General features: G+C 70.1%; 1 protein-coding gene and 1 long non-coding RNA gene across 4 annotated transcripts; both read right to left on the bottom strand.

Moving 5' to 3' along the window:
- Positions 1-1,231: 1,231 nt before the first annotated feature.
- On the bottom strand, positions 1,232-9,143 carry SPON2 (spondin 2). 3 transcript variants are annotated; one of them, XM_072809827.1, is made up of 8 exons: positions 9,021-9,143; positions 8,057-8,183; positions 7,592-7,700; positions 3,692-3,917; positions 3,108-3,331; positions 2,842-3,033; positions 2,474-2,628; positions 1,574-1,711 (listed from the first exon to the last, which is right to left on the bottom strand). In XM_072809827.1, exons 3-7 carry the CDS (start codon positions 7,622-7,624, stop codon positions 2,494-2,496), a joined length of 810 nt encoding a protein of 269 aa, XP_072665928.1. In that variant the 5' UTR covers positions 7,625-7,700; positions 8,057-8,183; positions 9,021-9,143; the 3' UTR covers positions 1,574-1,711; positions 2,474-2,493. The 3 variants fall into 3 exon arrangements, with proteins under 3 accessions (XP_072665921.1, XP_072665913.1, XP_072665928.1); XM_072809812.1 differs by lacking the exon at positions 9,021-9,143 and having other exon boundaries at positions 1,250-1,711; positions 2,474-2,648; XM_072809820.1 differs by lacking the exons at positions 7,592-7,700; positions 8,057-8,183; positions 9,021-9,143 and adding an exon at positions 4,233-4,620 and having other exon boundaries at positions 1,232-1,711; positions 2,474-2,648.
- Positions 9,144-13,266: 4,123 nt separating this feature from the next.
- LOC140623348 (uncharacterized) lies at positions 13,267-15,737 on the bottom strand. Its single transcript, XR_012022987.1, has 3 exons — positions 15,562-15,737; positions 15,383-15,471; positions 13,267-14,009 (listed from the first exon to the last, which is right to left on the bottom strand). It is a non-coding gene; the product is annotated as an uncharacterized lncRNA (long non-coding RNA).
- Between the last annotated feature and the right edge of the window lie 2,865 nt (positions 15,738-18,602).

The raw sequence follows: 18,602 nt of genomic DNA, 5'->3' as shown, positions 1-18,602 counted from the left end.
CCCCATCTATTCGGCAGGACATGCCCAACGTATTGGCTGTGAATCCACTCCCTGTTGGGGGAGGAAAGGGTCACACGCAGCTGTTTACACTGATTCCTCCCCTAGGTCTAGAGTCAAGGTGACCACCGGGGGTATATATCTGTTCTGGAGAGAGGAATGGTGGGGGGTGGGGGGCAGAGGGGCCCCATCCAGAGGTGGGGAAGGAGCTCTGCCTGTCGGGTGGGGGAGGGCAGGCGGTAGGGGTGGGGTGGGGGTCGAGCCTGGTGTTGCCCAGATGGCGAGGACAAAGAGCAAGGAGCGTGGTCCCCAGGTGCCACGGAGCAGGGGACGTGCAGTCCCTGACGGCAGCAGAGGGGCTCTCAATGGAGGGAGATACTGGGAACAGGAAGTGGGGCACATCCTTTCTGGGCAGGAGGACTTGATGGGGAAAGGGGGAAGCAGGAGAACTTCCTGAGGTACGAGAGGCAGACGTTGGCTGCTGAGAATGACTGAGTTGGGGACAAGATGGGAGAAAATTCAGAGGGATGGCGCCGAGTGTGTGCAAGGCTGGGAGCGGTGTCCTGCCCAGGCTGCTCCCGCGGGTGGCGACGGTCTAGCGGCCCAGGTCTGAGCATGTGGGATCCACGAGGGCCCCTGACAGTTAGTGGAAGGGGGTTGGGGAGGTGTGATCTTGAGAAAGAGACGCAGAGGCGAGAGGGGTCTCTGCGTGGAAGCGCAGTGGCTCAGAATCAGCAGGAGCATCAGGGGGACAGTGGACAGGACCAAGAGGGGGGAGGGAGGGGGAGGGGGGAAGGGCGGTGTTGGATAGGAGGGGGAGGGGAGAGGGAAGCAGAGTGGACAGGATGGGGGAGATGGACAGTTGCTGGATCTGATGCCGCACATGTCCGAGCAGAGGAAGAATGTTCTGGAAGGGTCCCCAGGAAGAGGCTTTCCCGTCTTCTGGTCGTCCCCTGAGGGACCAGCGCGGCCCGAGGCTGGGGGACCCCCGTGGGATCCGAACTGCTGCGCAAGACCCGACCGTGAGCTCAAACGAGGGCCCAGGGGGCTGACCCGGGAGCCGTGGGGCCTGTCGGTGGGGCCGCGGCCTGCGCAGGACGCTGGGCGCCGACGAGCTGCGGGGGCCGCCGCTGGGCTGGGGGGGGGTCCCCTCCTCCGGCCGCGCCCTGCCCAGCGCCCTCGCAGGCAACGCGACACGAGGGCCCGAGCTCAGGAATCGGTCTTTATTCACGTAGGGAGGCGGCCACAGGCGGCGGGCGTCCGCCCCTCTCCGCGCCCCGGGGGGGGGGTCTGGGCCCGAGGGCGGGCGGGGCTGTGGGCGAGTCGCCCGGGGCGCGGGGGCAGGTCCGCTCGGGCTCTCCGCAGGCGGCCCTGGGGCACCGCGTGCCGGGCGTCCGTGCGCCTCGGCTCCGAGCAGGGGCCGCGGGGATGCGCTGGGCCGAGCCCCCCGGGGAGCGGAGCCGGACCCCGCCCGGAGGGAAGCTTCTGGGAGGAGGCGCCGGGCGGGCGGGGCCGAAGCCGCGGGGGCGTCAGACGCAGTTGTCGGGGACGCAGTCGGCGTCCTCCTGCAGCTCCGGGCACGCGGCGCCCTGGTTGGCGGGTTGCACGCGCACGTAGCGCGTCCTGCTCTTGGCCCCCAGCTGCCCGCACGGACCCCCGCACAGCCCCCAGGGCGACCACAGCGACACCTCGCAGTCCAGCGGCGTCTCGGGGCCTGGGGGCGGGACACAGCCGTCGGCGAGCTCGGCCACGAGGCCCTCCGGGCGGGGCTCCCGAGCCGGCGCCTCCACGCCGGGGACGCCGGGGACGCCGGGGACGCCGGGCAAGAGGAGCGGCTCGGTCCCGAGCCCCAGCCCCCAGGGGCCCCGTGCCCTGCGCCACGCTCGGCGCCCGCGGGACCGCGCCTCGTGCTGAGCGCGTGGAGCCCCTGGATGCGCGACAGCCTACTGAGCGCGCAGCCCGTGGCACGGCCCGTCCCCGCGTGACGCCACCAGCCGCCTGCCCCTCCCCCCCCGCTGCGCCGCGTCACGTCACACCGGCCCCCCCAGGTCGTTCTGTCTCCGCGCGGTGGCCGCTCGCCATTGAGGATTCCTCTAAGGGTGACGTGAGGGCCTCCGCGTGCGGGGCAGTCCGCAGCCGCCCTGTCACGGCCCCCGTGGGCCCCGCGACCCTGAGTGGTGTCTCTACCCCCGCGCAGCTAGCGGGACGCCAGGGCCTCCCAGGAATCCGCGCGGGCCCCAGGCTCACGGGAGTCGGGCCAGGCTCCCGCAGATCCTCCCGGAGGTGCTCCCCCAGGTGCTCCCCGGGTGTTCCCCTGAAGTGCTCCCGCAGGTGCTCCCTGCAGGTGTTCCCACGGGTGCTCCCCTACGTGCTCCCGCAGGTCCTCCCCGCAGGTGCTCCCGCAGGTCCTCCCCGCAGGTGCTCCCGCAGGTGCCCCCCGCAGGTGCTCCCGCCAGCGGGGTGGGCCTGGGCTCACCTGAGAGGCTGTCCAGGATCTCATTGCCCCCGCCCACTGGGTCCGGGGCGGGCAGGACGAAGGTCCGGGGGTGCTGCCGGAGCCGCACCAGGGTCACTCTGGCGATGGGGGGCAGGGATTTCAGCCGGGGGTAGTAGAAGGAGTTTGCCGGGTGGCTGGGAGAGGAGGAGGTTATCTGTGGGGAGAGCGGGGTGTCGGCACAGCCAGAGCGGGGTGCTCGTGCGGGGGGGCCCACCTCACTCCCACCCGCACCCCCCCCCCCCCCCGCACCCCGACCCGCCGCACACCCGGCTTCTGTGCAGCGGGAACGGGCTGCGCGCCGGCCGGGCGCCACCTGCTGGACGGCCCGGAGCCGGCAGGGCGCTCACCTCGGTCACCGTGTCCTGCGGGATGGTGGCGAAGTTGGGGGACGAGAAGGTAAAGCCGCTGTCCGTGCCAGCGTCGTAGGGGTACAGGTCCACGGCCACCTGCTCCCTCCAGCGGTCCCCGTCACACAGGTCCAGGCTGTCCACGCCCACGAACCAGTCTGGGCTGGGGACGATGCGGACCACGAAGGACACCTGGGGGGGGCAGTGCTCAGCAGGTGGCGGCGGCCACACCCCCACCCCCCCACCCCCCGCCCGCCGCGGCTCACCAGCGAGTGCCGGGAGTGGGCCTCGAGCTCCGCCGACGTCTGGCCGGTGCCGCTGGCCACCGCGGGCGCCGAGAACACCTCGTGCACGCTCTGCAGCTTCTCGGCCGCCGCCTCCATCTCCCGCATCAGGGCCCAGGCCTCGCCGCGCTCCGCGAAGTCCCGCAGCCCGTCGCTGACGTACTGGTTCTTCCTCCACAGGCTGTAGTCGGAGCTGTGCGCCGCCCCTGGGGGTGCGGGGGTGAGCGGCCGGGCACCCGCCCTCCCCTGGGTCACCTGCGTCCAGCCACCCCCGCCCCGCGCCCCAGGGCATGGCCCGAGGACACCTGCCCTGCTCCCCCCACTCCCTGCGCCCCCCCAGGGTCACCAGCGTCCAAGACCCCCACTGCACCCCTGCACCCTAGGGCACGGCCGGAGGACAGCCGCCCTGCTCCCCCCACACCCTCCCCAGGGTCACCAGCATCCACCCCCCAGCACCCCCGCACCCCGGGCATTCCCCGAGCCCAGCAGGAGGTGCCCGCAGGTATTTGTGGCGCTGAGGTAGCTCAGGAGAGTGTCCCCCTGCAGGGCGGGCGGCGGGGGCTTACCCAGGAGGGAGGACCACTGCGCGGGCGGCCGGAACAGGGGGTACTGCTTGGGGAAGGCCGTCTGGCTCCACTTGCCCGTGAAGGTGATGCTGTAGCGGGCCAGGGGCCGGGCGGTGCACACGGACTCTGCCCCCCGCGGCCGCCCCGCGGCGGAGCCCAGCGCGGTCAGGAGCAGCGCCCACAGGGCCCTGCCGCGGGCGGTGGCCTGCCCCGGGGCTCCCATGACCTGGGATCGCGGAGAGAACACCACCAGCTGGCCCGGAGCGCTGCCCCTCCGCACCCCGCACCCCTGCTCCCTTCTCACTGCCCCCCTCGGCCCAGCGGAGCCCCATCCCGGAAAGCAAAGCCGGGTCAGGCTCGGGCTGGATTCCAAGCCCCTCGGGGATTTGGAGCCCGGCGGCGGCCTCGTGTGGGAGCCGTGCCCGGGCGCACCCCGGGGCCGCAGCTCGGCGCTGCCCTCGGGTCCGGGAGCCTGGGCGGGGGGGTGCCCGGCGCGAGCGCAGGCCTCCCCCCTCGGTGCGGGGACGGGCGCGGCACTCACCGAGCAGCGGCGGCGGGAGGGCTGGCGGCCGGGCCGCGGAGGGTCCCCGCGGGGCGCAGAGCACCGGCCGGCCCAGGGCCCGGGACGCACGGACGGGCGGCCGCGGAGAGCGCGGGCCGGGGAGGCAGGGCGGGGGCTCCCGGGGCTGCGCGCCTCGCTCTGGCTCCGGCGCCGCCGAGCAGATGCGTCTCTGGCGCTGAGGTCACGCTCCTCCCTCGGGCGCCTGCCACTTGCCGCACCCCTTTCTTTGTCTTCCCCTCCCGCGTCCCCGCCCTCGGGCTCTCCCGGCCCCCCCCCCCCCCCGTGTCTCCCTGGAGGTGCTGGCCCCGCGGTCGGGCGGAGGCGGGAGGGCCGGGAGCGCCGGGGTCCGCCCCGCCACGGTGGGCCCCGAGGGCCGCGTTCCTGCCCAGACGTGGGTCCCGCTCGCTCGCCCCGTGGGGCACGCCCGGGTCGCGGGGCTCCCCGGCAGGCCCGGCTGTCGGCCGCGCGGCCCACGGGGCGCAGGAGCCGCCGTCCACGCGGGGGGCCGGGGCCTCCCGGGGCCTCGGGGAGCCGCAGGCCCTTGGGCACAGGCGGCCGCGGGGGGCAGCGCGCGCAGGAGGAGGCCGGGCTGGCGACGGCCCTCGCTGCGCCGTCGGGAAGACGCTTCCAGAACCCGGGTCGGGCCTGGGAGCGGGGAGCCGGGCCGAAGCGCCAGAGGCCTCAAGCTAAGCAGAGAGCCTGGGAGTTCTGGCCGCGCCTGACATTCCAGTGGCGGCGGCGGAATAAATAGAACCGACGCGAATAGAATGCAAACAAATGACCTAAGCCGCGGTTCACGGAAAGCAGGCTGCACACAGGTCCTAAGTCAGGGCTTTCAAACTCTGCTTTCGGGGACCCCCCTGTTCCAAGTCCACAGGAGCCCCACGAGCTTGCTGCGTGTGGGTTAGAGCCGCCCAAACCTCCCTTATTTGAAACCACAACAGAAACGCTCAGAAGGCAGAAGGCGTAGTAAGTTGCTCACGGATGAAAACGCGTTAATGTAAACAGCGCGTTTCACGGAAACCAACTATATTTTTCAAAGAGAAAGGCTGCGCGAGCGAGAGAGCGGCCTGGTTCCACGTCCCTGCCCTCGGTCTGCCTGGCGTTGTGGGGGGACGCCGGGCACCTGCGCCCGCTCTCCCTGACACGCCGTGGCCCCTTTCCGCGGACACAAAGCAGGAGATGGGCCTGGGGCCGCGTCCAGGTGGCGCACAGTCCGGTGGCGGCGGTGGTGGCCTCAGGCTTGCCCATTTTACGGGGTTCTCCTGTCCCGGCAGCCCCACACCCACGTGGGAAGCCCCTGGACTCCAGGGTGCCCGGGCGACGGGCTGCCAGGGGAGCACGGCCGAGGGCACTCGACAGGTGCAGAGGTGGGGGCAGGGCCCCGTGGCCAGGAGGGGTCGGCTCAGCTGCGGATCCCCTGCTCCCCGCTCTTGCCCTGGAAACCAGGGTGCAGGGTCTTGCCACCTCTGCTTTCAGAAGCACGTTTCCGTAGACAGAGCGTTCGTCCTGTTTGGGCAGCGCCCCTTGCCAACGGGAGCCATCGGTGCGCTAGCCGCGGGTGAGAACCCCCAGGCGCTCGGGGCGGGGGCGGGGGGCGCCCCGCAGGCGGCCGAGGGGCTGCGCAGGCAGGATAGTTCACGCGGGGTGCTAGCTTGGTTCCGAATTCCCGGGTCCCTCCAGGTCACTTCTTGCCCAGTCAGTTCTCAGGGCTCAGGTTGTGGCTGCCACTCAGGCCTCCGCACCCCCACCTCCCTGCACCTCCACCTCCCCTGCACCCCCTCCCTGTCTGCACCCCCACCTCCCTGCACCCGCTCCCTGCCTGTATGCCCACCTCACTGCACCCCCACCTCCCTGCACCTGCTCCCTGCCTGTACGCCCACCTCCCTGGATCCCCTCCCTGTCTGCACCCCCACCTCCCTCCCTGCACCTCCACTTCCCCATCTGCACCCCACCTCCCTGCACCCCCTCCCTCCCTGTACCCCTGTGCCCTCTGTAGACCCCCCATGCCCCAGTACAGAGCACTGCTGTCTACACCCAAGCCCCCAGCCCTTTCGGGCCCCCCCAACTGTGAATGGCTGCAGCAAGCACCCCGTGTCCCGATGCCACCCCATGTGTGCCCACTCCAGCTCGCGTTGGCAGGGAGTGCAGGGTGGCCGAGGGTGGTGGTGGGTGGCCGTGGGTGGCTGCGGCGGCTGTGCCGTCCTTTCCACCTGGTGTGGGGGCGGGTTTTGTGGGCTCACCCGGCCGGGGCTGCGTGGGTCCGGAGGCCCATCGGGGGCGTGGGGGGGGTCCACGTCCTCACCCCCTGCCCGTGGGCGGCAGCCCGCGCTCCCCGCCCAGGGTGCGCCCGAGGGTGCCTGGGCCGCAGCTCCGCTGGAACAAGGGCTCTTTCAGGGCCTCCGCAGGCGCGGGCGTGGCGCTGGGGTGGCCGCGGGCGCACAGGCCCACTTTGTCTGCTCCCCTGGCCGCCCAGCCCACGGTCCCCGCGGCCAGGCCACCGCCAGACGCCCGGCTGGCACACACGTCCCGCCCGCGGCCAAGCCCCTCCCCGTCGGCCTCAGGGGCATCTCGGGTGGTGGCCCCCGCAGCCGGTGGTGCCCCGTCTTGTCACGGCGCTGTTTTCAGTCAAGCCGCACAGGGAAGCTCTAACGTAGCCTCGGGGGCTGTCCCCGCCGGGTGCGGCCCGCGGCCCGCGAGCTTCCAGGGTGACTTCAGGCCCGGCTGCTGGCCCCACCCACGCCCCTCACCCCTGCGGGCACCGCTGCTGCGTGGGGCCTCGATGGCCCGTGGGGCCTGGGTCCTGGTGTGGCTTTGCGGCCTGCCGTGACCCCCCAAGGACAGGGGCCAGTGGGCCAGCCTCCCCGCACCCCGCCAGCCACACGCCCAGGCCCCCTCTCCCCAGGAGGCCGCAGGGCGGAGCTGCGGGGTGGGACCTTGGGGCCCTAAGGTCGACCTCCGCTGGGGGCCGTGGCCTCTGTGCACCTGGGGTAGCAGGGGGCTCCCCTGAGAAGCTCCCCTCGAGGGCGGCGACCAAGCGGCGGAAGCGGCAGCGGGCCCTTCCCAGCGCCCTGGAAACGCACCCACGGTCTCCCGTGTCTTGCTGTGACCGGGAAAATTGGCGGAACCGTGGTGAGGACAGGGAGCCACAGGGTGTGTGTGTTGATAGCGTTGGCCATTTATAAGGGCGCAGCTCAGGGGTGACACCCATGGCATTGCTGCATGGTCGTCACGGCCACCTGCCAGACGCACCCACACTGCGGGTCTGAACCGCAGTGCCCGTTCGCGCCCCTCCCAGCAGATCTGTCCCAGGCAGGCGCAGCGTCCCCGGGGCTCACCATGCGGAGGGCGGGGGCAGGACGTCGTCCCATCCCAGGCTAAGGCCACGCTGCACGCGCGCACCGCCCACGGACACCCGGTGGCTTCACCCTCGAGCTGTCAGTCGTGCTGCCGTGAACACGGGTGTGCAGACATCCCTTTGAGCACCTGCATTGCCATCTTTGGGGTTGTCCACCCACGCGTGGTGGCTCTGCACTTGATATTTCAAGGAGCCTCCACCCTGTTGTCCACGGTGGCTACGCCAGCGGGGCACTGGGACCCACTTTCCCCGTGTCTTCGCCTGTTGCGGGGAGTGGCCTGAGCCGTCCCCATGCCTTGCCCTGTCCTAGCCTGGGGATGAGCAGCCCGTGCCCTGGGGCCAACCACCCGCCCGTCAGCTCTGGATGGGGCCCTTTCCTAACAGCGTTCCTATGAGGTGTGGGGTGGTTTCTGGGAAGACTCCACCCGTGACCCTCTGCACTTGCCTGAGGCAGAGCTGACCCAGGGGACAAGCCTTGGCCCTAGGTGACAGCTGGAAACTCCCCACACTTCGTGAAGTTGCGGTTGCCCGAGGCCGTGGTAACAGTGGGCGCACCTGCCGGAACCCAAAACCTGGAAGGGAAGTGCACACGTGGGACACGCCGCCACCGTAGTCCCAGGGCCTAGAGGGCCGAGCCAACGCCGCGGGGGCGCTCCTGCGGGAGGGGGAGGCCCAGGGTCCGCACAGCAGGGCGCCCCGCTGTGTGGCACTGGATGCCGCCACTCGCCGCATCTGGGTGGAGCGCGACTTCCAGAATTGCCACATCGGATTATTTTAATTGTTCAGCTTTCATCAGAAAGTAGGCCACGGGCGACGACGCTTGCAAGAGGACCTGGCAGGTGGCAGGACGGGAGCCCCAGGGGGGCAGGACCACGGAGGGGCCGGGCCCAGTCCACGCCCACGTGCAGGGGGCCCGGGGAGCCTCCTGGACCCGCGGCTGCTGCGGCCAACGGGGCCGCAGGGATTGCGGGGAGGGGCCCCAACCCGTAGTCAGCAGATGCTCCGGGTGGGGGTCCCCGGGCCTCGCCTGCAGGCAGAGCGGGGGGTGGGCAGTGCGGCCCCTGCCGACCCTGTGACCGCGGGACCCAAGGGCCTCAGGACACAGAGGCAAGTCCCCTGAGAGCCGCGGGGGGGGGGCGACATTGGGCTCTGCAGCAGCAGCGGGGGGGCCCCAGTGCGGGGGTGGGGGGGCGGGGGGCGGCCCCAGTGCCGGCCGTGCTGGGAGACCCGCAAGCCTCCGGAGCCCGCTCCACCCCGCCTGCTGGACCCCCCACCCCACCGGCCGCCCGCGCTCGGACGAGCACAGCAGAGCGGCCCCGCGGCCCACGGAGCGTGGGAGGCGGCCGGGCGGCGCTGGGGGCCGGGGCTGGGCCGGCGCCTAGCGTGACCTGTCCGTGGCCTGCGCTCACCTGCGTGTCCTGCGTGGCCTGTGTCGCCCGCGTGGCCGTGCATGGCTGGGCGTGACCTGCGCGGCCTGCGCTCCTCCCGGCGCGGCGGCTGGTCCCCGGGGGGCTGCGTGGAGGTGGTTCCGGGGCCCCGGGGCCGCGGGAGGGAAGGGGCCCCACACCCCGAGGGCGGTGGCTGCGGAGCTCGGGAGGCCCGGTCCTGACCCCGGGTCAGGGAGCCCCGCGGCCGTGGACGTGCCACCCGGTGGGCGGGAGAGGCCGGCGGCCCGGGGCGCACACGCACACGCACACGCACACGCACACGAGGGGCCTCCTCTCCCGGGACCCCGGGCGGGGCGGGCCCCGAAGGCCGCAGGGACTGTCGGGGCGGCGGGAGCCCCCAGGCCGCACGGGGCGACTCGGGGCGTGGATCGGGGCGCGCGGGGGAGGCGCTGGGGGGCCGCTCGGCACAGCCCCGCCCCCCCGCCCCGGACCTCGCACCGCGGGGGTCCCCTTCCCGGCCCCAGGCTCCCAGGGGCCAGCGGAGCCCAGTGCGGGGGTGGGGGGGTGAGGGGCGGGGGGGGGGGCAGGGGGCGGGCAGGTTCTCAGCGGGCCCCTCCCTGGCTCCCCGCGGCCCGACCCTGGGCGGCCACGCCCCCCGGCCTCAGTTTCCCCGCCCGCGGGGCTCCCGCTGACGTCACCCGCCCCGTGACCCGCGGGCGCCCGGGCTGGAGCTGCGGCCAGGCTCTGAGTCAGGGGCGCGGCGGCCAGGCTGCCGCCCACCCGCCGCGCCTCCCCCTCCCTCACGCAGCCGGCGGCCGGGGCACCCAGGGCCGGGGGTGTCGGGGTGGTGGGCGGAGGGGTGCCCTCGGGTCGCGCGGCCCCAGGGAGCCCCGCAGCGGGAGCAGCCCAGGCCCGCGCAGCGCTTCCCGCAGGCCCTGCTCCTCCTGCGCGGGGAGCCCCCCCCCCCCGCCCCCCGCCCCCCTGCGGCCCGCCCCGCCCGGAAACTGTGAGCCGCGGCCTGGCTCAGCCTCCCTCAGCCTCCCGTGGCCTACTTTCCGCCCGGCGCGGTGCAAATGTGGGTCAGCGCTTGCTCGCGGCCGCGGCCGGGCCCACTGGGCGGGGGGGTGGGGGGTGGTCGGGGCGGAGCAGCCCCCCTCCTCCCGCACCCCCTCCTCCGGCACCCCTACCCCTCACCACCGCCTCCCCGCGGCTCAGCACAGGGGGGTGCAGGCCGCCCACCTCTGCGTCCTCTTTCATTCCCTCCCGGGTCTGGCTGTCCTGCGGGAGCTGGGCTGGCCTGTCGCTAAGGGAGGACCCCACTGCCCTGGGTCGGGGGCTCCCCTGCAGGCGGCCGCACTGAGCCCCTGGCCCCCGAGGGCGCCCCTATAGACCACCCCGAGCCAGGCCGACCTGGGGGGCCCTCGCCCACCAGCACCCAGAGCCCACTGCCTCAGCCTCCCAGGTGCCTGCACCACTTCCTGGAGCCTGCTGCACCCCCGCCTGTGGGAGCCCTGGTCCTCCACCATCTCCCGGGGGCTCCGCTCATGAGGTCGTGCACCCCAGATTTGAGAGGGCACCCTGGGTTTGTGCATGTGCAGACCCTGCTTCAGGGCCCTCCTATTCAGATCCTGGAAAGCCCACTTGGAAGTGAGGCGGGGGATGGGCAGGGGGAGGCCAGGATACCCTGTGGGTGCTGGGAGGGGGACGATGGGGAGGGGGAGGCCAGCACACCCTGCGGGTGCTGGGAGGGGGGAGACGGGCCAGCAGGAGGCCCTGCAGGCGCTGCCGTACCCACACTGCACTTCCTGAGGCGTCTGTTCCCCACCTGCTGGGGCTTCCAAAGGAGATGCTAAAAGCACGGGAAGCCTTGTTGCCGATGATTTGAAAACAGGACCAAAGCCTGAAAGAGAGAGGGGACAGGGGCCTGTGGTCTGAGGGCACCGGTCACGAGCCAGTGTCCCACGTTTGTGTGTCTGCGGATCCTCTTTCCTGGAGCTGGGCTGGGCAGGACTCCTGTGGGAGGAGGTGTCCCCAGGGGCCAGGCCAGGGGTCACGCCTGTTGTCAACACTACAAAGGCCGGGTCGATGTGTCCCTGAGGCCCATCCCTGCGGGGCGACCCCCGGCCAGGCACAGGCCTGCAAACTGCACCCCTTGATGTCCCAGCCCTGATCGCCGTGAGCAAGGCCATGCCGCGGGGGGTTTCTCCGCAGGCAACCCTGTCCTGTCTCCCTTCTCCCTTCCCTGGGGGGTACCACCTCGTGGGGGAGGGGTTGGCCATCCGAGCACCTGATGCCCTAGACGTCATGGTCAGGCCCCGGGGAGTGGGAGGTGGTACGTGTCCCAGCCAGCCCTGGGGTCAGCTCTCCGGGGGAGGGGGGCAGTCCCTGGATTTAGCGGGGCCTGGCACGGTGTGGGCCAGGGGAGGCGGCCTGCTGTCCACACCGTGTGGAGGGTGATCTGACTTGGGGTCCTGTGGAAGACGGCAGGTGGGCGGAGCTCCTGGCGCCCCTGCCCCTTGGGAGGCCCCCTCTCCGGCTGCCCCACTCGCCTCCATCCAGGAGGCCCTCTGGTACCCAGCACGGGAAGGAGGCCCGCGCTCTGTGGTCACAGAGGCCAGGGAGGTCACTTCACCTCGGGGGCCCCGTCTCCCCTCTCGCCTCTGCTGTTACTCTGCGAAAGCAGCCAGGGGCAAACGTGCACGCATGTGGGGGGCTGTGTTCCATCCAGTAACACATCATTGACCGAGACCTCAGGAGGCCTTGAGGGCACAACAGGGGGTCAGAGGCCTCGGGTCGCCGTCGCCCACGCTGTTCACTGGAGCCTCTGTCTGTCCTTCCCCGCACCCTTCCCCGTACCCTCACAAACCCATGAAACCCTGAAGCCTTGTGGGTGGGTGGGGCGCCAGGGTGGGGAGCGTTAGGCCCTTGCCGACAGAAAGAGCATGTTGCTTCGAGACAGGAAACCTCAGCAAGGCCTGGAGTTCTCATCTGCCGTGTTGGAAGCCGAGGACAGTGCGATGTCATCCACGGGTCATGGAGAGAGAGGGACCCGCCCGGCATCTTCCACTAGCCCAGAACCAGTTATGGGAGCACGGAAGCGTTAGTGCGGGTGTCCCCCGTATGCCCCGTTCGAGGGGATCACCAGAAACAGACCGGAACGCTGGGCGCGAGTCAGAACAGGGGACAAGATCGACGTCCCGATAGCGCTGAGGCGACGGGAGCTTGAGCACAGAGTCGGGCGCGCAGCGATCCGTGTCTGTGCTGGGAGTGACGGAGATGTGAGTCATCAACCTCTACGTACCGCCCAACGTGGGAACTAAACACAGAAAGCCACCGCGGGAGGCAACCCAGGGATTGAGGGATGCAGACGCAGGAGCTCTCACTGGGTCTCCTCGTTGTTAGGTCTGGTGAAACACACCCGGCGTGCACGGACACGGAGGGAACACCGGTCCCTTCCCCACGGCCATGGCAGTACGTGCTTGCACGCAGGGGCAACCTTGATGAGTGACAAAGTAGACCAGTGGCAATGGCCCTATGGCAGTCCAACGGAATTTGAAATAAACGAAAAAGTCACACACATTTCAACGACTCGGAAACCAAGAAACACATTCCGAGGTAGCCCTCAGATAAGACAGGAAATTGAGTCTGAACACGCGAGGTCTCCGGAAAGCATGAAAATGTAAACACGTCTTAGCACAGCCCAGAGGCTCAACTGACGCAACGCTCAGATGCTCAGAGGAAGGAATGAGAGCGAGGGATTTCGTGCCCATTTTAGGAAATTAGAATGACAGCAATAAAATACGTCTTAAAAAGCAGAAAGGGAATTATGAAAAGAAAAACCAGAGATTAGGTGGAATACAAGTAAAAAGGAGAGATGACGGTGTTTTTCCTAATAGAAAATAAAATAGAGCCCCCGGTCTTGATAGAGCCCTGAGGCCTCATTGAGGAGTGGCAGCCTCTAGGTAGGATTCGTGCGCGTTGAATTTTGGAGCCGGGGAGACGGCGGGAGATGCCGCGGCACGAGCAGCGAATCTGGGGCAGCCACGGGGAACCCCGCAGCCAGCAGGTAACTTACTGGTGAGTGCCAGTTACCAAAATAACCTAAAATAGCAGAAAACATGGACAGAGGAACACGAGACACTGGAAAGGTGATTAAAAATGAAGGAATGCAGGCAGTCGCCCGCAGCTGACTGTGCTGTAAGTCGGAGGAATAGTCCGTCCTGTGTTGTTTTCACTTTTCCACGACATAAAAAGTGGAAAACTGTAATTCATCTCCTAAAACCAGCATAATTTAATAATACAAAAACCTGATGTAGCAAAAAGAAGAAAAAAAAAGGAGTACGGACAAATACCACTTATAAACAAAGATGAGAAAAAAAGTCTAAATAAAAGAATAGCAAAAAGAATCCAGTAAAGTATGTGCAGGACCAGGCGCTGTGACCTCGGGGTCGGGGCCAGGCTTCGCGGAGCTCGACGATGGACTTCGAGGAGCTCGTCGCCAAAGTTGCACAGAAAACTGAGAACCGAGTCAGTATATTGCCCGTGACCTGCGGAAGTTCAGCTGGCCGCGGCCGCGTCGGTGACCAGCCTGCATGACGACCTGTCCCGGCGGCCGCTGCACGACCGACGGCGGAGGGCGGCGAATCCTCACCCTTAGCTGTACGAGAGTAAATAGAAAAGGAAACAAAAACTGCACACGGCCTGGCCCAGACCGTCGTGCCCGGGAAACTCGGAGCTGCAGCCGCGCCGCTGCGACTGGGGATTCCTGCCGCCGCCGTTACTGGTCACCGTTCTCTTGGAGGTTCCGGCCGACCTAGTAAGGAAATCAAGTGATGCGAACGTTCTAAAATATGGACACGGGGATCCCCGGGTGGCGCAGCGGTTTGGCGCCTGCCTTGGGCCTGGGGCGCGATCCTGGAGACCCGGGATCGAGTCCCACGTCGGGCTCCCGGTGCATGGAGCCTGCTTCTCCCGCTGCCTGTGTCTCTGCCTCTCTCTCTCTCTGTGTGACTATCATAAATAAATAAAAATTAAAAAATAAAATAAAATAAAATAAAATATGGACACGATCATTGGCACGAGTGGGAGGTGGGACCTCGGAGGCTGCCCCAGCCGGACCCTGAAACCCAGCAAGAAACTCCGATGCCAGTAAGCGCAGGGAAGTGGGCAGCCGGTCACTTCTCAGCAGCGAGCACCTGCGAGGGCCGTGGGGTCCCCGGAGGGCCTTCGGGGCCGCGGGAAGGCGCCGGCCGGCCCTGGGCCACCTTCTCCACGGCCGCCTTCCCGTTTGCACTGTCGTGGTCCCCACGGGGCAGAGGACGAGCCCGTGAGCAGCAGGGCTGCAAGGACGTGTGTCGCCGCAGGCCCCTGGCCGGGCGTGGCAAAGACCCCCGAGACGCGGCTCGAGCCCAGGCGGGGCGCCCAGGGGGTCCCAGCTCTGAGGATGGGATGAAGCTGCCCTACCAGGGCCCCCCAAGGGTTCGTGCCCGGCTGCAAGGACCAGTCGGCTCGCGGGGAGCGGGTTCTGACCCCGGCTCTGCCGTGGGAGGCGGCTGTGCTGTGGCGCGGCCTGTGCGGGTACCGGACCCCACCTGCGCCCCGAGGGGCGCCCCGGACTGGATCCCAGCAGGTGCAGGACGGTGGCCCCACGGGGGAAGCGGGGCCCTGGGTGCCAAGGCGCCATCGGGCAGGGTGCAGCCGCTGGGCACGGGGCGCCCAGGGGGTGGGGGGTGAGGGGAGCACGGCCGGGGCGCAGGTCCTGGGTGGGGCCGCATCGGCCAGCTCGGCCGGGCGAGAACCGGGGCCGCAGCTGCTCCCCATCAGGCAGCGCCCGCAGCCTCTGGCCGCCGCCCCTGCTCCCCACGGGCTCCAGCTGCAGGCCTGCGGGGGCGGGGCCGGGCTCCAGCTGCGGCCAAGGGGGCGGGGGGTGGGTTCCCGGGGGGATGCAGCTGGGCCTGGCTGGGGACCACCACCGCCCCCCACCCCCGTGGCTTCCGGGAGCCCCCGCCAGGCATGCAGGGGCCAGAAGATGGGGAGGCTCAGCGGCCCGAGTAGCCCGGTCCCTCCCTGGTCCTTGGTGTCGGGCTGGACCACCCTGTGCAGGCCGCAGCCCCGCGTCCCCGCCAGATGTGCTCCCTGCCCGAGGCCCTGGGGCTCCGTGCACAGCTGGGGGCTCCCGCACGAAGGGTTCCCCTGGAGCTGGGGTGCGTGGGGGCCCCGACTCCCCCACTGCGTGGGCCCTGCCGAAGGCCTGGGCGGCCCCCTGGACAGGGCGGGTCCCCTGGGGGACAGAACGTCCTCGGGAGCCGCCCTGCAGACCCTATGGGCGGAGGGTCAGACGGAACCGGGCGCTCTGGGGAAACGGCCCCCGGCTGCAGGGTCACCGTTGGGGTGCGCGGCGGGTCAGCGCAGGCGCCCCGGCTGCCGGCAAAGGACAGACGGGGGAGGACACGGCTGTAGAGGGAGCATTTCTCTAAAACAAAGAAAAAAGCTTCATTGAGATACAACTCACATGACACAAAACTCACCTTCTAGAGGGAATCATCCAGGGGTTTTTACTCACGAAGTTGTGCAACCGTCATGTGTATTTACTTCCAGAACATTCCATGGCTCTCAGAGGTCCCGTCTCCTGGCGGCCCCCCAGCCCCAGCCCCCACGGCTCATGCGAGAGGAGTCATGTGATCCGTGCCTGCGTCTTTGCCTCTCGTGACTCGGCCAAGCTCCCCCCGAGCTGATGCAGGTGCGGGGGCGGGGGGGGGGGTGACTGTGCTTTGGCCACCCCGCAGGTGCCGCCTTCCCCGACCCGCCCCTCCCCGCCCGCAGGACGCTGACCTGCTCACCGCCCTTTGTCTCCAGGACTTGGAAAACCTCTATTCCAGCCCTTGGCCTGATGGTGAAGGCAGACATGTCCCGCTGCTGCCGCGGCGCCCCCATGTCCTCGCCCCCCCAGGGGCCTGCACGCCCGTGACCTTGTGTCCCCCAGGCAGGGGCCTGCACCCCCATGACCTCGTCCCCCCCAGGGGCCTGCACCCCCATGACCTCGTCCCCCCCAGGGGCCTGCACCCCCATGACCTCGTCCCCCCCAGGGGCCTGCACCCTCATGACCTCATCCCCCCCAGGGACTTGCACCCCCATGACCTCGTCCCCCCCAGGGGCCTGCACCCCCATGACCTCGTCCCCCCCCAGGGGTCTGCACCCCCATGACCTCGTCCCCTCCCAGGGGCCTGCACCCTCATGACCTCATCCCCCCCAGGGACTTGCACCCCGATGACCTTGTCCCCCCCAGGGGCCTGCACCCCCATGACCTCATCCCCCCAGGGCCTGCACCACCATGACCTCGTCCCCCCCAGGGGCCTGCACCCCCATGACCTCATCCCCCTCCAGGGGCCTGCACCCCCATGACCTCATCCCCCCTCAGGGGCCTGCACCCCCGTGACCTCGTCCCCCCCAGGGGCCTGCATGCCCGTGACCTCGTGCCCAACCTCCAGCCTGCTGGAAGGGCTGCGTGTGTTGGCCGCACACGCCGGTGGGACGGAGACCTGGGAGGGTGGCTTGGCTCGTCAGGTCCTCATGCACGGGGCCGCGCCCTCTGGTGACCCCCCCCCGCCCCACCCCACGCGGCGCCCACTGGTTGCGCCTGAGGACGTTGCTTGGCCTCCTCACTGCTTGTTCGCTGCAGGCTTCCTTGTGGTCCATGGTGGTCGCCGAGACACCTACTCGCCGAGACTTCCTTCGGCCCAGGCCCCGCGGGTCCCCGCGGCGTGACAGCAGGGATGCTCTCCCGCCCGCTGGCTGTGCACGGGAGGCAGGAGGCCGAGGCGGCCGGGGCGCGGGGACGCAGGTCACTCCGCCTTCCCTGTGGCATCGCCTCGGGTCGCGGCTTGAATTTGAGCCGTAAACGTGCAGGTGGCCTCCCGGCCCCCGCGGCTGCCCGCTGTTTCTAGCAGTTTCTAGGCCCGCACGGTCACGGCAGTGGAGCTCCCGCCCCTGCGGACTGCCCGGGCCGTGCGTGGTTCCGTGGTGGGCGCCCAGCCCCTTCCCGCAGCGCCCGCCCCCTGCGGCCCCTGGGAGTCACGGCTGGCGGGGGGCGCCCCTCGCGGGTGCCCTGGGCTGGGGTGTCCTGGACTGGGGTGGGCCCAGCCCGCCTCCAGGGGCAGCAGGAGCCCAGTGCTCGGGGCTGCGCCTTCCCACCCAAGGCCGCGCCCCGCACCCCTGGTCTGGCCTCGGGGCCCACGTGGGGCAGGGGCTCGGCGGGCCGGGACCCAGCGAGCCTCCTGGGGGCAGCCCTCCGGCCACCCTGCCCTCGGGGACAGCTGGCCCCGCAGGGGAGCCCGGAGGAGGGGCGGGGCGGGCCCTGCGGGGGGGCTCAGGCCCCCCAGGAAGCCAGTGCCCACGGGGGGGCCTCAGCCGGCCGGCACCTGCGTCCCCCGAGGCCTGGGGCCAGTCCAGGCAGCTGCCCCCCCCCGCCACCCCCCAGTCCTCCCCGGCCCAACGGCTGGACCCAAGGACGGGTTTTTTCCTTCGCCTTTTCCAGGATCTTCCATTTGCTCAAACACTCACCACTTTTATTGGAAGCTTGGCCCCCGGCCCTGCGCGGCTGCTGCCAACGGGCCTCCCCTGCCGGCTCCCGGGCCCCAGGCAGCTGCGGGGGGGTGCGCCCCGGGGGGTGCCCCAGCAGACGGCGACCGCCCCCTGTGCCATGGAGCTCGTAGGACAGGGTGCGATGGAGGCCACGTCCCCCTGCGGGCCCCCTGCCCGTGCCCTCCCCCGTCCCCCCTGCCTTCCTGGACCCGGCAGGAGGGCAGCAGGGGCAGGACCAGCTCCCGGCAGGGCTCCCGCGAGCTGTGGCCCCAGGTGCGGGTGGGCCCTGGGCGGGTGAGGAGAGGGGGCGAGGAACACGCGGCCAGGAGGGGGAGCCGCCCCCTTTACGTGGGGGGCCCTGCGCACGTGGGCTTTCCAACGACACCCCGGAACAGCCAGCTGCGCCAAGACGGGCGGCGGGGGCCGGGCTGCCTGCGCTCCGGGAGACACAGCCCGGGGAGGGCCGCGGCCCCGGGGTGAAGGGGAGCACGAGCTGGCGCGGGGCGCTGGGCGGTGGGGCTGTGCACGCAGCAGTTACACCAGCAGGCGAGGGCAGTAGGCACGGCTCACGCTGTGGGTAAGTCTGATTTCCTTAATATGTAATGAACGCTTACAAATCAAGAAGACACCTGTCATAATTTCCCAAATAGGAAATAGAGTCTGAAACTGGCAGCTCATGGGACATGGAGACACGGGCCGAGCGCGAGGGGAGAAGCGAGGACAAGGGCCCTGGGGTGTCCGGGCCGCGGGCTGCACGGGAAGGCGCGGGGGCAGGGAGGGCTCTCCCCGCCGCCGTCCTCGGCGCCTCGGGGATATTGCCAGGTGCTCACACACGGGGAGGCCCCTCCGGCTGCTCTGGGGTGGGCGCCCGGGGGTTGGGGTGCTGGCGGCCGGCTGGGCCGTGAGGCGGGGCTGCTGGGCGACCTCAGGACCCCCCATGTGCCGGCACCAGCCCTGCCGGGGGAACCCCATGTTTTCCGGGACGGCCCCGCACTGGCCCTCGTCCCAGGGTCTCCCTCACGT

Source organism: Canis lupus, chromosome 2 (genome assembly GCF_048164855.1).
Source record: "Canis lupus baileyi chromosome 2, mCanLup2.hap1, whole genome shotgun sequence".
Classification (NCBI taxonomy): Eukaryota; Metazoa; Chordata; class Mammalia; order Carnivora; family Canidae; genus Canis; species Canis lupus.
This window is presented reverse-complemented; position numbering and strand designations above follow the sequence as displayed.